Raw genomic sequence first — 16,539 nt, forward strand, 5'->3', positions numbered from 1 at the left:
ACCAACCGACCCCCCCCCCCCTCACCATTCCGCTCTTTCCCCTTCATTCCAAAAAAAAATTCATTACTTTCCCCTACCGTCCCTTCATCAATTGTAGAACCACCGTTTCAAAAAATATTAATATGTAGGGGAGTGTCGTCGTGGTTGGGCCACATTTTAGAATTCGCCCATAACTTTCGTTTCAAAGGGAATTTTGGAAATCTAAATACATCGTTACAAAGGTCTAAGAATAAGGTATATTTTCGGCAAGTTTTGAACTGATTGCATGAAAAATAAAAAAGTTATATGCATTTACGTGAAGACGAAAAATGTTGTCATAGTCGGGCCATATTGTACATGTTGGGCCACCGCAGAAAATCTAAGACATACATATTGAAATTCTATATAGAGACATGAAAAGAATGAATTCCGTGAACAACTGCTCATATAGGTACAAATACCTTATTTTTAATTGCATTTGCGATCTTGTAAAATCAATATTGCTACAATCGCCTTTTCCGAAGTGTACAATTACAATGAAAAAAAAAAAAAAAAAAAAAAAAAAAATCTAGGTTTTTATCGTATTAATTGCGCTTTATTCCATCGCATTTTACGTGACTGACATCTCTAGCGATTATTGCGCTTCTGCGCTTAAAATTATGGTGGCCCAACCATGACTACTCAAGTGGCTCGACCTTTACAAATAGCGCTTTTGTAGTATTTCACCTTAGCCTTCCAAAACACCTTACTGGAGGGGATTTTTTATAATCTCCGTATGCAGCACAACACACTTCATACATTTTCAAAATTTATCTCGTTAATTGCATTTAATGAATCATTTCTTGAAGAAAAGTTCATTGCGCCTGAAAAACTTTTTTTGTAAGATTTAGTCACTGAATTCAGTACGGGTGTTTTGAATACACGATTGAAACTCACAATATTGTGAAAAGTTAGCTATCACACTAAGAAGTTTTACAATGGTTGTATCATAGATATCATGAGTTACTAAAACTGTAAAATCGTGATGGCCCGACTATAACAGTGGCCTGACGATAACGACCATACCCTATGCTTGACCGCATTTCAAGGTTAAAACTAAAAACACGAGGTTGGTCAACTAGAATCTAATTTATGGAATCACACCTTGCGGTAAGACGTAGTCCCACTTCAAAACATACCCGGTGTTAGTTTTAATACGAGACTTGCCGTGTAAACGTCGGGACCGAGTAAATAACAGAAACAAAGAGGAGTCATACAAAAATTTATATCGTCGCATAGGGAAGTCTATGACGCGTATCACGGAATGTGATATAAATGGGAGAATAATACAAAATTAGGTATTAGACTACCTAATATAATGGGCGGCAGCAATTTAGTTAGTAAAACATTTGGGTACGAACCGAAAAAGCGCGTATGCGAACTCCATCTGCCGTTCCTCCGATATATTTTTGGTCTATATCGTAATTTTCCAGTTCATCCAATTAATCATCCTTCACATCAGACACTACCTTACTTTCCCAAATAAAAATTTAGAAGTCAAAAGAAAGAAACGTTAGTACGAACGTTAAAACCCAAAAAAACAAATGTCATACCACCTCTCGATTGTTTTTCAATAGTTAAATAGTGCATTTTTATAAACAATTGCAATTTTTCAAAGCTGGAACTTTTTTTTCTCGATTTTTTTTACTTTAAAATATTTGTTCATCTCTCTCGAAGAAGCATGCAAAATTTGGAAATGGAGAAATGAAAACTCTAGAAGTTATGAATTTTTATATCGAAGCAGGCACGTTAATGCAAACGAGCGGACGAGCGCGCCCGCTTCACCGACACGTTACACTTAATAGCATCAAAGGCGGCCTCGTTATGAAGGTGCCCGTGGGTTAGAACAGCGATTGAACATTACCGCTCGCTTCACATTAACACACGCGCTGAGACATAAAAATTCATAACTTCTAGAGTTTTCATTTTTCCATTTCCAAATTTTGCATGCTTCTTCGAGGAAGATGAACAAATATTTTAAAGTAAAAAAAATCTAGAAAAAAAAGTTCCAACTTTGAAAAAATTGCAATTGTTTATAAAAATGCACTATTTAACTATTGAAAAACAATCGAGAGGAGGTATGGTATACCAATTTTGAAAGCTTGTGGAATAGTGAATACATCTGGCAGAAAGTAATTTTTTGATATTACAAACTACGTTTACAATCAGTATTTAAAAAATAGTGATTTTTTCGGATTACAATACTTTAAAAAATCATATCTTGCGAATTCCAACAGTAACATCGAAATACAAAAATACGTGTCGATTTTTTTTGAACAAAGAACGTAAAAAAAATATTCCGAAGAGAAACAAAATTTTGACTGTAAATTTCCCGTGGAATGACCCATATGTAAATATGAAGTTACGTGAATTCCATAACCGAAATGAACAAATTCTCTCAAAAAAATTAACAGGTTGATAACGATTCGCTTGTGCCGATGATCACGTTACGAAGATCAGAATTTTAAGTTATGGAATGTAGAATTATTTGGGAATTTCTGTCTAAATAAGACAACCTCCATTCCAGAAAATTTGGTTATTTTAATTTCGAGCAGGCACTTAGTCTTAAACTCCCCACGATAAAACTGAGCCTCGTCGTAGTGTAGGGCTTTTTAACTAATCAGTAAATGAACAGCGGTCACATTTACTTCTGAATGTGGGTATATATCAAAATATTTTTGTGATTTCAAGTGGGACTCGGGGTAAAAATTTACCAAATGTGATTGTTGCGTTGTTCAAAAAGTGCTTTTATTCCGTTTAAGAATAAGGCCAGTACGGGGAGCTCTGATAATTGATAGATAAATATTTTTGGGGTTCATCACTATTTATCACAGCTGTCACAAATATCTCCGAGAAATGTCGGATTGATTGGGTCGGCTGGGGGCTTAGAGTTAGTAAGGGATGTAAGCGGGATACCAGATCCGGTTTGGATGCCGAAGGAGCACTCTAGAATGATTACGGGTTTCAAAATTTCATAATTCATAATAATAGTGTTTCTAGCGGTCGTTTTTCGGGGTTGGGCGACGGATTTCCGTTATAAACAATGCACTAGCTCTTTGGTTTCGAGGATTGGGAGACGGGTGCGACTCTACATTTTAAAGCTTCTTTCGACTACCGCGAACGTCTGGGTTGTGCTGTGCTCAATTTAATTAATTTTGTTTCTTGGGACAGTGCATAAATGCTGGGGGGATGAAAGATTGAATTTCCTCTGATAAGTTGATAACCACTGGTGCCCCGAAACTTGTCTTTACTATTAGTTCATTTGTGGTTGCTTGTATTGGAAAGTTGATTGTGGGCACGCGGTTGAGGACCGGCGGTTAGGCGGGGCTGATGAAATCTCCACTTCTTCACTATACTACATTTTAGAAGTCAAGTAGTACAAAAAGTCCAGGGCAAAGCATATTTACAAATTTGATCTATCATTTTTCTTCTCATCATCATCATTATATTTAAAATATATGGCATTCCGGCCTTTAGCAGAGAGATCTTAGAGTCAGTTCGTGGAGTCCACGCAAGGCCGGAAAGCCTCCGCTTGCGGGCATAGGCGTCACGGCTATGCTTGAGCTCTACATGTGTTTTAGTGGACAACATTGCCTGTCTCGTCAGGTAGAACTGATGTTTTAGGTCTCCCTGACACTTTGTTGACATCACAAAAGGGCTCGGTGCCGAGTTTTATACGCTATTAAGCGACCAGTTGAATAACTCGAGAAAAAGGAAAAAAGGAAAGGAGTACTTAGGTACTTAGCCTTAAACTAAAATATTGCCTTCAAATATTTAACAACTATTTTCACTGATTTCACTTAGAATATGAGGTGGATAATATGAGTGACATCGTTAAATATGTTCAAAGTCTTTTTTTGTTCCTTTATCAGTTGGGTCCCTTCCCTGATACCTATGGTTCTATGATCAAATGTTTGAGATTCCTGAATTATACGGTTCAGAGAGGCTATCTTTAGCTTCATAAATTAAAAATTGTAAATTTTTCAGTTTTTCAATTTTCAAACAAAAATATCAACGAATCTTTAACAGCGGAATGAAGAGACTTCAATCCTTCAATGGGCTCTGTGTCTGCAGCATTCATTTTCGAGAGATAGAAGGCTCAGATAAAATCACGAAACCAATTTCCTACATCGAGCAAGATACACAGAGAGAGAAGAACAATGCAAATCAGAGCTAATCAGTGGAATGTCTAACGCGGCTAACTCTGTTGTTCCTGACGTCGAAGCGTAACTGATTATATTTTCAAAGCGACAAATATTATGTCGACGATAACAGCCGGCCCGTTTGACACTGCCCTATCGACGAAGCGGAGCTTCGCCCCTTAACAGCTATATAAATGTTAATTTGCTGTCGCATAATTTCCTTTCGTTATTCCCGCACCCCTTCGGGCTGTGCTCTGTACGCCGAGCTTACCGCAAGCATTGGCAAAACGATCCAAAATTGCGTTTTCCGTTTCCGCACCCAGTTTTCCACCCTATTATTCTCGTCACACAGTTTCACACGGTTTCAGCGAACGCACATCGGTTTGGCAAGCTTGAAGCTTGATGGCAGGAAGCGACGTCATCCACGCGGGGCCACTAGGGTAGTACTAGATCGATAGTTGACTAACACTTTTGCTCACTTCTACGTTGTCAGCTCTTGCTTGCCGCTGGCTAGCAATAGCGTGTAGGTACAAACTACCGTCTTCGGGCCTACCAGCAAATGCCCAGTTCCGGCGAGAACAATCGCTATCCAACGTGAAGCTTACCGCAGCACCGACGATGATGGTGGTTGGTTCACTGCAATTACGCGCGCGAGATATTCGATCATAAATAATTCAACGTGTTATGTTTTTTTTCATGTTTCCTTTTCCGATTTTGTTTTCTTCCAAACTACACGCTTCGGGCATCCATCAATTTCCAGGAGTTGCCTATGTTTAAATAGCACCAAATTTCCCGCCCAATTATCGGGCAAAGCATGGAACAGGATTTCTTTTTCATCCAAAGGTATAACGCGAACTGAGCTTCGTTTTGGAGGCTATGTCGTATTCAAGCTGTGCATTGGGAAACTAATTTGCTTGTATAAAAAAATCCGGTTGAATCCCGAATCGTGTCGTTGGCTTCTACACGGGATAATGATGACTGGTAGGTCCTAAGCACTTCAAAACACGCAAATCAAGTCTTCATTATTCAACCAAATTACTTAGTAGGGTGATTCACACCGACACAGTGCACATGGTTTTCACTTTCTTTTGAACGGCAAATATCAGTCTACTACACATTAATGACCGTCATCGATAAACGTAGATTAGATCATCATCGTCGTCATCATTATCATCGTTATGATGTCCGTTGTGATGGTAATCAATGGGTCAAAACAAAGCTCGGCTAGCTTTTTTCTTGTATCCACACTTACGCACAGACTACGAAGTGTCAAACTTTGACAAGGTCCTTTCGAACTGCTGCCGCCTGCTGCTAGATTCGTTTCAAACGGAAAGCATTTCCTTGAACGCGCGCGACGACAGTGAGTGTGAACGCGGGCAGGCTGCTCCAGAACAATGCGATGCGAACGCCACGCTTCCTTGACTAGGACTGAGACCGAAAAGAAAAATTGTTTTCCATTTTTCCTACTCCGCGAAGCGGCAACAATCAGGCGGCAACAACGGTTTGGAGCGCGAACGAAGAAGACGACCGAGTCCTTTCGCCACTGTTTCTGGTAGGTAGTAGGTACCTACTACCAGTTCATCAACGGCCAGCGCGCAGAGTGGATTGGTGCAGAGTCAGAGGGATAGACGCGAGCACAAAACGATGAATACGCACGGTACTTTCATATCCTTTCGTGTCGTTTAGTGGTTGCTGTGCTGTCTGTTCGCGTCACTGCCAGCCGGAGCGGCGAGGGCGTTGGAGCGATTTTTCCTCATTTCTAGGCTGCCTTTTGGCAGACAACATCGGTCCTTGTGGTGGTGGTGGTGGTAGTAGTAGTTGTGCATGCTTAGAACCGTAGTTTGCGGGTAGAGTATTTAAAACGTCGTGTGTAATTTTAACTACAAAAGCCTCGTAGGGGTTGACTTCAACGCTGGTATGGAAAACTGCGGAACTCGATCGTGGTAGGATTGTCTGTGTTGCTAGCGTCCACGAATACTACTCAGGTGAGTTTTACTCAGAAATAGTAGTAAACGATTCAAGCCAATCAATTTTTAAAATTGACTTGTTTGGTCCACTTAATTTTGTCACTAAGAACTAAGAAGTTCATATTTATTGACGTTTCCTTGGACATTTAAAAATAATTATGTCGGACCTGGCAGTTTGGCAATCTCAATTTGTTCTGTTTTCTTTTTCAAAAAAAGAAGTTAAAATAAATTTATAAATATTATTATAATTTTTTCGAATTAACATTCAAGTTCTTTCAGAGGCCAGTATAAATCCTCACACCGAGCAGGTAGAAAGTTTAACTGTCAAACACAAATAAAATCCGATTAAATAACATGTTTTGTTAAAAACTGACACTCCGGGCACGTCCCTGCCGCAAACCTAGGTCAAAATAAAAAACAACTCCACTTAATCCTCTTTACATTCGATTCGATTACTTTACCTTCGATAACGGATTAAAAATTCAATCTAAAGTTCGGCAGCAGCGACAGCGGCGCGCGGCGTCCGTCTGTTTGCGGCGTGACTTGTCTACCGCCTAAATCGGGATGACTTTCCTTTCCCGTTGTTGTTGCAGTATAATTGCGGAAGGGTTTTCACCTTCCAGTACTGCTGTTATTGCTGTTCCAATTTTTCCACCGGCTTGTCGCAGATGTTCTCCCGCTGCTGTATGGATTGCTGTTGCATAAATCGAATTCAATTATTTCGAGTGGATTGAAATTTCATGATTGATTTCACTGCCGCCTTCCGTTGGAATCATGCGCGTTGTTGGGTTTGGGCGATCGCCTAAAAACCAATATCGGTTATGTGATAGGATTCCGGAAATTATTCAAAATAACAACGAAACTGATGTTCATTTCTTTTTGTCTCATTTCAGGTATGCCAATTAGATTTTGAGGATGTTGTTGTCAAACGACTATTTCAATAAGGTTAGTTGATTTGGGTTCAAGTTAATTTAATAAAATAGATAGCATATTAATAATTGATAGTATGGGAGTAGAAACTTGCTAAATTTGTATTTATCAATGTATAATAATAAACATTAATTGACATCTCGCTCCATCAGTACATTGCTGATTAGGACTACGACGAAAATTCCCAACACACTATTAGGGTAGAGGATCCATATTTCGCCAGGAGCCATATTTCGCCAGTGTGATGAATCCAAAGCCTTTTTGCATATTTTTGGTAGACTTAGAAGAAATTATTTGACGAATTGGTAAAATTGAGGACATCAATTTTACCAATTCGTCAAATAATTTCTTCGAAGTCTACCAAAAATATGCAAAAAGGCTTTGGATTAGAAGAAATTATTTGACGAATTGGTAAAATTGAGGACATCAATTTTACCAATTCGTCAAATAATTTCTTCGAAGTCTACCAAAAATATGCAAAAAGGCTTTGGATTCATCACACTGGCGAAATATGGTTCTTGACGAAATATGGATCCTCTACCCTATACTAATTTCAGTGGTGCTGAACATATGTCTCGATAATGCCTTAAAAAAAGTGAATGATAAGATAGACGGTTTGATGACTGCCTGTCTGAGAATGTGAAGGCCAGATTAAAGCACCTTTTGCGGTTCTGCTGAACTATTTTAAAATTTTAGTGAATAAGGCAATAAAATACCCAAAAACCTTTATAAAAACAGTTTGCATCGCGGTCTATATTATTTCATTTAAACTTTAAAAATGATTTCGAATGCGTGACCTTTTATTTTTGCTTTTGAATTTTAATTTACTTACTCAAGTGTGGTTACCTCTATTGGTCTAGTATGGAGCATGCACGCTATAAAAATAATATAAGAAACAAAAACCTTTTTCTTCATTCGAATGTGTCTACTTTCTTTCTCAGTTCCTCTCCAGTTGCCCTCGAGCCATTTGTAAATTCTTCTTCTTCTCGGAAATCCCTATAAATCGACACAATTCCCCCTTTCAGAAATCCTACCACAACTGCTATTGTTCCAAATGCAAGAGAAACGCGCCCTTTTACCCCCTTGTTCCCCCCTTGTAAGAGAAAGTCTCCCTCTTTTGACAACCTCCCTGAGCTGTTTAGATGTTCCGGAGTTATGGCGGAACATACATTCATACTCACATTCCTCTCCCTCCCTTTATCGGCTCCTCCTTCTGTCACGTAGGTAATTATGCATCAGTTTGCTGTATGGAAATCCCTAGAACGGAAATGAAGGTTTTTTTTCATATATCTCTCCTCGGAGGGACTCCCCTCTTTTCTCACAGTCACTTGCACAACTGCAATCGGTCTAAATGAGAAGAGAGAAATACAACTCCTTTTACTTATTTGGACCTCCCCCTTTTGTCAACCCCTTAGTGCTGATTCCCTTATGCCAAGGAACATGTGTGCCATATTTGATGTAGAACCGTCCAAGTTTTTCGGAGTTATGCCCCCTCCTGTTAGGGACCCCCCATTTTGTCAATCCCCCAGCAGGGTCTACCCCCCAGCCACATATAATTCTGTGTTTTTTGTTGGAAAAATCTGGCCATCTGTACAGCGAGGAAAAATATCTGTGCAAAAATCTGTCCAATGAAAAACAATGAGAGTGAAAGAGACGGAGAGTCATTTTAATGACTATTTCCGTCTCTTTCACTCTCATGTAAAAGCTCAAAAATCTGTTAAATTTGTGTAATTGGCGAAAATCTGTATTCTATGCATACAGATTCTGAACAGGCGATTTCTTTAAAATATCTGTTAAACATAGAATAATCTGTGCATGTGGCAACCCTGCCCCCCATTCCCTTATGTCAAGGAACATGTGTACCAAGTTTGGTCGAGAACATACAAACATACTCACGCTCCCTTTTATATACGGTAAATTGCCAATTGTTGCACAGCTAAGCAATCGTCTACAACAATTTGATGATTTTTAACAAATGAAAGCAGATTTTTTTGGCAAAACCGCTTACTATGCTTATAGACTAATAGGTTTCCATAGCCATCTATGTGGGATTCCTTATAAAAATCGTTTTTGCATAGCAACTCTTCACCCAATTATTGCACACTAAAATAACTTTCAAATCCCTCATGCCCAATTGCTGCACAGCTTTTGTTTTGACTTTTCCTCATCATTGCATTCCCATGCTTTCCCAATATGTCAAAGTAGTTTTACATCACCTAGAGAATCACTGCTTAAAAAAAAGTTATTTTGCTTATAGTTTTACATAAAAAATGGGGTATTGCTTGATTTAAAACGCTGTATCTCGGGATCGGCGAAATACCTCGGGACGATGAGTGATTCTTATATAAAAAAATCTGCGAATCACAATGAAGTTGAAATTCTTGAGTTAAAGTTGTTTTCATTGAGAGAAAAATGTAAATTTAGTTTTCAAATTGAGTTTAAAAATGTTTGGCAGCACTGGTGCTTAAAAATTATATTTTTTTCGAATTCCTTGGGTGATTTCCTTTGAAAATGTGAAAATAGTGTCTTTCTAAACTTAATATTGCCGGAGGTACAACCAAAAGAAAAATAAAATTACATAGAAATGGGGTATCGCTTGCTTTAAAACGCTGTATCTCAGAATCGGCAAGGATTCAGGGCGATAAGTAAAAAATCTGCAAAACTGTTGCAGCACTGTTGCTTCAAACTAATATTTTTTTCGAATTCCTTGGGTAATTTCCTTTAAAAATGTGAAAATAGTGTCTTTCTAAACCCATTACTTCCGGAAATATAAGCAAAGGCAATAAGAGGTTTTGACAAAAAAGGGTATTTTCCTTAAAAATGGAGGTGCTGCCATTAATCGAGGGAACGTCCGATCGGCACCAACATTTTGAATTTTTGCTTTCTGACCGAAAACGAACAATCTGGCGAAATTTGGTTGAAATTCGTGAAGGTCGATTACACGGGGCTCGGACACTTCGCGTGGAATGACCCATATACATACTTTAGGGTTATTTTACCATCCATTATGGACCTGGAAACCTCGCAATAAACGGTGAAACCGGGAAAAATCGCGATACGGAAAACTACGGCTCCCACCGCTTGCGTTGATAAACAAAAAGCAACACCGCAGAGAAGTGAACTGTCAAATGCGCTTTGCAGAAAAACAAGGGAATAACATGTTTATTTGCATCCGTTCGGTAATAGCTTATTTTGTAAATTTTCTTAATTGACAAGAATTGATTTGACAAGAAAATCGTTTGGAGAAGAAGGCGTAATTGGGACACATGTAGGAAAATTTATTGTTACGCTTAAAAATCACGTTAATTTCCAGAAAAAAATCAGAATATTCAATGGATAATGAAATTGTATAGCCGACGTTGTTGTCAAATTACATTTAACAAAACAAACCGTCGAGAAAAGGCGCGATCACTACGAACTGTGCAAATAATTGGGTGGTGTGCAATAATCGGCAAATTACGTATATATTATTGTACCATTAATGAAGAATGGAATATCTAATTCACGTTTTTAGATCGTAGAAAAATCAAAAAAATTGGAATTAACCATTGGGAACCCCACAATTATCACCAAGATTGAATTTGTTTGATATGGATGTTATCTATACTAGACTAACAGGAGGGGATTCGCCCAATATCGATTTGATCAATTGAATAGAATGGGGATCTTTAAAATTGCACGTTGCCACAGTGATTAAGCAAAAGCAAATAAGTAATTCATCGGAAAAAGGTTATCTTATCGAATTAAACATAAACCGAATCAGCTCACAATGACCCTGTAAATTTGGTTTGATTTTCAACTTTCATATGTTATTGCATCAACGTATAAAACACAAGTGGTTAATGCAATATTTTCTATCAAACGGCATCCAATGGCCTTCGAAACTACGTTAGCAAATCATGGAAATAATTTTTTTTATAAGCTACATGTTTCAAATAAGGTATCATTTCCACTGTGGTCCATCGGGTGTAGAGTTACACAGCATGTTCTTTGGAAGCTCCTTAAAAATTAATTTTGCATACTAAACTTTTGTTTGTACCATTTTACAAGAATACATTGTTCTAGGCAATAATCGAAGCACCCTAAACACACGTTTTTACAGAAGGTCGCAAATTTATAGGGCCTATCCTTGCTATGTTATCGCAAATTAATGCTTCATTTTTCTTAATCTTTCTGAGCCTATAGGGTAGAATGGGGCAAGTGGAAAAGTGAAGCCAGTATTTCATCTTGAAGCTTAGATCAAATACTGCAAACTTGTCTAGGTGCTGTTTGTCCCCACTTCACGTCTTATGGCGCTGGAGATTTATCTGTATAGACGAATGAGAGACTCTACGAAACCTTCACAGAAAATAGTTTGGAGTACAGTCAAATGACATAATCTGAGTGGCCAATTTACAGTTCCAGAACGAGAGATCAAAGTCGTCTCACATATGGTCCATTGTTTCGCGTGCTGTGAGGCAAGTTGCGCCGTCTTGTTGAAACAACAACATATGCCCAGTAGAGTAAAATTCGTACGAAATTTATCCACTGTGGTTTGTACTGTTCGCTCGCTGCTTAGGCCCATAATGACGACAATGAAATGGAAACCCATTTTCACAGAGCACGTGTTTTGATGAAAAATTCAATGATTTGTAGACGTTAGTCGAGTGTAAGTCTTTCCACGATGAACTGTGCATTTTTTACTTTGACAATTTTCGCGTGATTTATCAGAAATGAAAATAAAATAAATTGAAAATGAAACCCCAAAAACACCCTATATAACCTTAATGAGTCCAAGAGATTTTCTGTAGCTTCCAATTAGCAAAATACAAGAAATACGTGTTGTTAGAGGTTATTTTTTATTTGTAATTGTTTACTTATCTCATATAGAATAATAATTGTTTATTCATTTTGAGACTGATTAGACATCCTATGGTTTCGATCCGAACTATTCGATGACTAGTCTTACTAAGGAATCAAATGTTCATTGTGCATTAGCATCCTTCGTAAAAGAATGGGCTGTTACTGTAGATTTCCATTTATTCGTCGAAGACAAGAATGAATCGAATAATCTGAACATAAACTTTTATTGTCATTCGAACGGTCGATATGATGCAGCTCTCGGATCGAAAAGTGAGCGAGCGACCATTGTAGAAAGACGACACAAGGAAACCTGAATGCTCTTGAAGATTATGTTTTACAGATTTTTTCTTCCTTTCTGCGATTCGCATCCTTTTGGAAATTGTATGGAAATCTGCTCGTCAGTGGTTCCGTACTCCGATTTATACAAATCGGCCTCAATCGACTGGAAATTGGCTCAACCGGAGGACGTGATTCGTTTCGGAAAATGCGCTCGTCTGGTAGGCTGAGGATTATTACGAGTGGTTGACAGTTCTATGCCTAAGTTGTTTATATCAGAGACAAAGCAGCATTTTATTAGTGTTTGAATAAGAAAGTCAGCTTTGTGGAAGTTATTTTGGAAAAACTGTTCTGTTTCAGTTGTTTCTTGTTCTAAATCTAGTGCCATATTGATAAATGATAATAAATAAAACAGGGAACAATGTACCATTTATTTTTTGGTCTATTAAGTTCAATTGATTGTAATCACGACATGTCTTTAGTAATTCTATTTGTTTAAACCGAATTACATTTAAGAAGAGCAGGAATATGCACAATCTGGAAAAGCCTCTTATTGGCTGTGGTAAGAAAAATAAAGGAAACTCAATATCACACATGACTGATATTCGGAAAGCACTTACTTGCTGATGCTGCATCAAGATCATGTCATTTTTCATGTCATCAAGTAACGGTTAATTTGTCGTGCTGTATCAAAAAATCATTCCATCATTTTGCTACTCTGGTTTTTGCAGAGAAACCCTCACCAGCGAAATCTTAAAACCACCATACTGACGAACTTCATCAAAAAGATGGCCTTCACTGGATCCCTGCGGAAGACGCTGTTCGGACTGCTGCTGGTGATGGTATTTCTGGTGATGGTGCTCTACTGGAATGAAAATCAGAGCCCACTGAAACCTGCCACCCAGACGTTGCTGTTTGCGGGTATCTTCAATCGGGATGCTAGCGCAGGTGGTGGAGCTGGAGGAGGTTTACTAAATGGACCCCCACCGCGGCCAAAGATAAAGTAAGTTACGTTTGATAGTAGAGTCAAAACCAATTTACCTGACATGAGGTTATGATTTTTTTTCTATTGAAGTCCTTCGGAAAAAATGTGGACCTACAAGTGTGTGAACAATCGCTGCATTCGGCAACATTACGTAGATAAAGCGGAAAATGCCGGAGGTAAGCGAGTACCCTTTCTCACCTGCACGATGACCTGCGGTCCGATTAATATCTGGCCCCAACCGACGGGAAAGACTACAATAGGAAGTAAGGTTTCACGCTTCCGCGTGTCGGATTTAAGTGTATACATAAAAACTAGCTTCAAACCGGTGGAAAATCTGCTGAGGCAAGCTTTCGATGTGTTCCGGGAAGAATTGCGAGCTGTTCTCATGGCCCACGGAGTCAGCAAAGAAGACGCGGCGAGTTATTCCTCCATGGCAGATGCTAGCGAGGGGACTAGAGGAAAAACGTCCGAAGGAGCTCTGTCGGATGATCCAGGGATGATTCGCTTCTACAAAGCAGAAGATAATAACCGTTACGACCTGGATAAGTTCGATGTTAGGATCACGGTTCAAAAGTCACCGGATATTTTCCTGTCGCTGCACACAGATGAAAGCTACAATTTAACTGTGACACGTGGGTTTAATTCGATTCGGTTGTTTTAGCGTCACTTCTTAAGTTTTAATTTCTTCCTTAGATACGGCACGTACCTTGTCGGTGAAGATTTTTGCCAACAGTTTCTTCGGCGCAAAGCACGCTCTCACCACACTGCAGCAACTGGTGTGGTACGATGATGAGGAGCGCCTCCTGAAAATACTCAACAAAGCCTTAATTGAAGATGTGCCAAGATTCAAGTAAGCAAACTTTTCCATTCGTTTTCTTGTCACACACTAGCCAACTGTTGCTTAACACGTATCTTTCGCTTGTAGCTTCCGTGGCCTTATGCTGGACACATCGAGACACTATTTTTCCGTAGAGTCGATAAAGCGAACACTTGTCGGAATGTCCCACTCCAAGCTCAATCGGTTCCACTGGCACATTACGGATTCGCAAAGTTTTCCGCTTGTGTCAAAGCACTATCCTCAGTTGGCTCATTACGGGGCTTACTCGGATAATGAAGTTTACACCAGCGATGACGTGCGGGAAATCGTAGAATTTGCAAGAGTGCGTGGTATTCAGATCATACCGGAAATCGATGCACCAGCTCATGCCGGCAACGGATGGGACTGGGGACCGAAACACAACATGGGAGAACTAAGCTTGTGTATCAACCAGCAGCCGTGGAGTTACTACTGCGGGGAACCACCCTGCGGTCAACTGAATCCGAAAAACAACAACACTTATCTGATACTGCAAAAGCTATACGAAGAGCTGTTGGATCTTACAGGGCCATTGGATTACTTTCACTTGGGAGGAGACGAAGTGAACCTGGAATGTTGGCAGCAACATTTTAACGAGTCTGACATGCGAACGCTGTGGTGTGATTTTATGCAGCAGGCTTACCACCGGCTACAAGTAGCAAATCAAGGCATCGCACCGAAATTGGCCGCTGTCTGGTCTAGCGGACTGACCAACTATCCGTGTCTTTCGAAAAACGCATTTGCAGTACAAATATGGGGCGGCAGTAAGTGGCAGGAAAATTACCAACTAATCAATGCAGGTTTTCAACTAGTGATATCACACGTGGATGCCTGGTACTTGGACTGTGGCTTCGGTAGTTGGCGATCGACGGGTAAGTTGTAAAACAACAAAAAACTTGACTATGTAACCCAACCTTCCGCTTTCAGCTGAGGGTGCCTGCTCTCCGTACCGGAACTGGCAAACGGTGTACAAACATCGACCGTGGGATGAGATGAAACTGACCTCGCTCCAGATGCGTCAAATTCTCGGCGGCGAGGCATGCCTGTGGACGGAACAGGTCGACGAATCCACGCTGGACGCCCGCCTGTGGCCGCGAGCAGCCGCCTTAGCCGAACGACTGTGGACCGATCCGGTCGAGGAAATTTACAGCGAATCGGTGCCGAAGGAAACCTTCAATCGAATGTCTGTCTTCCGAAATCATCTGCTCGAGCTGGGCCTCCTAGCGGAGCCTATATTCCCGAAGTACTGCGCTCAGAATCAGGACGAGTGTGTATGATATTTCGTGAATCCCTTCTACTAGATCCTATGAAAAAAATGTGCGATGTTTGTTGCTAGGTTTTTGTAAGAGTTGTACATATTTGTAAAACCGCTTAGGATAGGCAACAATTGATTATGGTTTCAGCAAATAGCGCGCACCTATTATAGTTTAGCAATAGCGTAAAAAGTGCAAGCAAAAGTGAGAAACTAGTGTCTACCAAACACTACACACACAGATGGTTGTAAACTAAGCAGGACGAGACAAAACGTGCGTTCACATGATATTTCAAAAGTGGTATATTTTAATACTATATTTTAGGACCTTAACTAAGTGTCACGGATAAAGCTGCCTTGTCGCGTGATCTGTTGTAGTAGTAGCGATGATAAATGAGCTAGGAATACAGTGAGGCTTAAACGCCATTTAAACGACGGGCCAAAATGCCACGAAACACCATAGGTACTTACTGTTAGAAGCTGTAAGTTTTAGTCTTACCGTTGCAATTTTCAGTGAAATCAGTCAGATCAACTTGGCAGTATTTTTGTTCTAGCTAAATAAACAATTATGTGCAAACTTAAATCTCATTAAAGAACGACGATTAGGTATTATAGTTAGAGCTGTTATGTCAATTGTAAATAGCAAGCAAATTATGTTCAAATGCCTTTGAAGCAACGTTTTTGCTTTCCAATATTTTAAGGGAGCGAATTCAAAAATTGTTAGAATTTATCGAAAACAAAACAAGCATGCAAACAAACAAACTAGATTTTTCGTTGTTATAAGTTATGACAAAAGCTGTAAAGCTTAATTCAGAGTTGTGTAAAATCTGGTTGAGTTGATTGTAGATAAAAACCTAATTAAATTGCGATAAATCTATTACCAAAGCAAGGCGTTTGATCTGGCTCTTGTGCTCTCTTTTTGTTAGGAAGTTGGAAATAAATTAAATTCTTTGGACAAGTTAAATGTTTTTGTATTTTACGAAAAAATGTAGGTTTGTAATAGGATATTTGAGAGATATATTTCCTCTCTGCCGCAACCAGTCAATCTACAACATATAGGGACTTCTCATGGATCTATCGTCATCGTCAGCTATTTGAAGTAATCGTCTCCAATCAAATCTTACTTATTTACTTATGTGTCCATGTCCGCCGGTCCGGCAGAACAAAGGGATGAAATCAGAGATCTCCACTGCTGACGGTTACCCGCCATGGCTTTTACCTGTCGCCAGGTAAATTTTTGTTTTTGAAACCGGGTATGGGTCGGGTCGGGT

At 39.4% G+C, this 16,539-nt stretch overlaps 1 protein-coding gene across 8 annotated transcripts in view; it reads left to right on the plus strand.

Annotated features, from left to right (window-relative positions):
- LOC128733587 (probable beta-hexosaminidase fdl) overlaps positions 1-16,219 on the plus strand; it is a 67,502-nt gene extending 51,283 nt beyond the window's left edge. For 7 of the 8 annotated variants that reach the window (XM_053827275.1, XM_053827280.1, XM_053827279.1 and 4 more), the window contains 6 exons: positions 7,021-7,072; positions 12,907-13,178; positions 13,251-13,792; positions 13,854-14,010; positions 14,086-14,888; positions 14,944-16,219. In XM_053827275.1, the coding sequence (XP_053683250.1) occupies positions 7,043-7,072; positions 12,907-13,178; positions 13,251-13,792; positions 13,854-14,010; positions 14,086-14,888; positions 14,944-15,293 (2,154 nt within the window). In that variant the 5' untranslated portion in view covers positions 7,021-7,042 and the 3' untranslated portion in view covers positions 15,294-16,219. The remainder of the gene's footprint in view (positions 1-7,020; positions 7,073-12,906; positions 13,179-13,250; positions 13,793-13,853; positions 14,011-14,085; positions 14,889-14,943) is intronic. The other variant, XM_053827281.1, reaches the window with a different exon arrangement.
- The last annotated feature ends 320 nt before the right edge of the window (positions 16,220-16,539 follow it).

This window comes from Sabethes cyaneus, chromosome 2 (assembly GCF_943734655.1).
Source record: "Sabethes cyaneus chromosome 2, idSabCyanKW18_F2, whole genome shotgun sequence".
NCBI classification, from domain to species: domain Eukaryota; kingdom Metazoa; phylum Arthropoda; class Insecta; order Diptera; family Culicidae; genus Sabethes; species Sabethes cyaneus.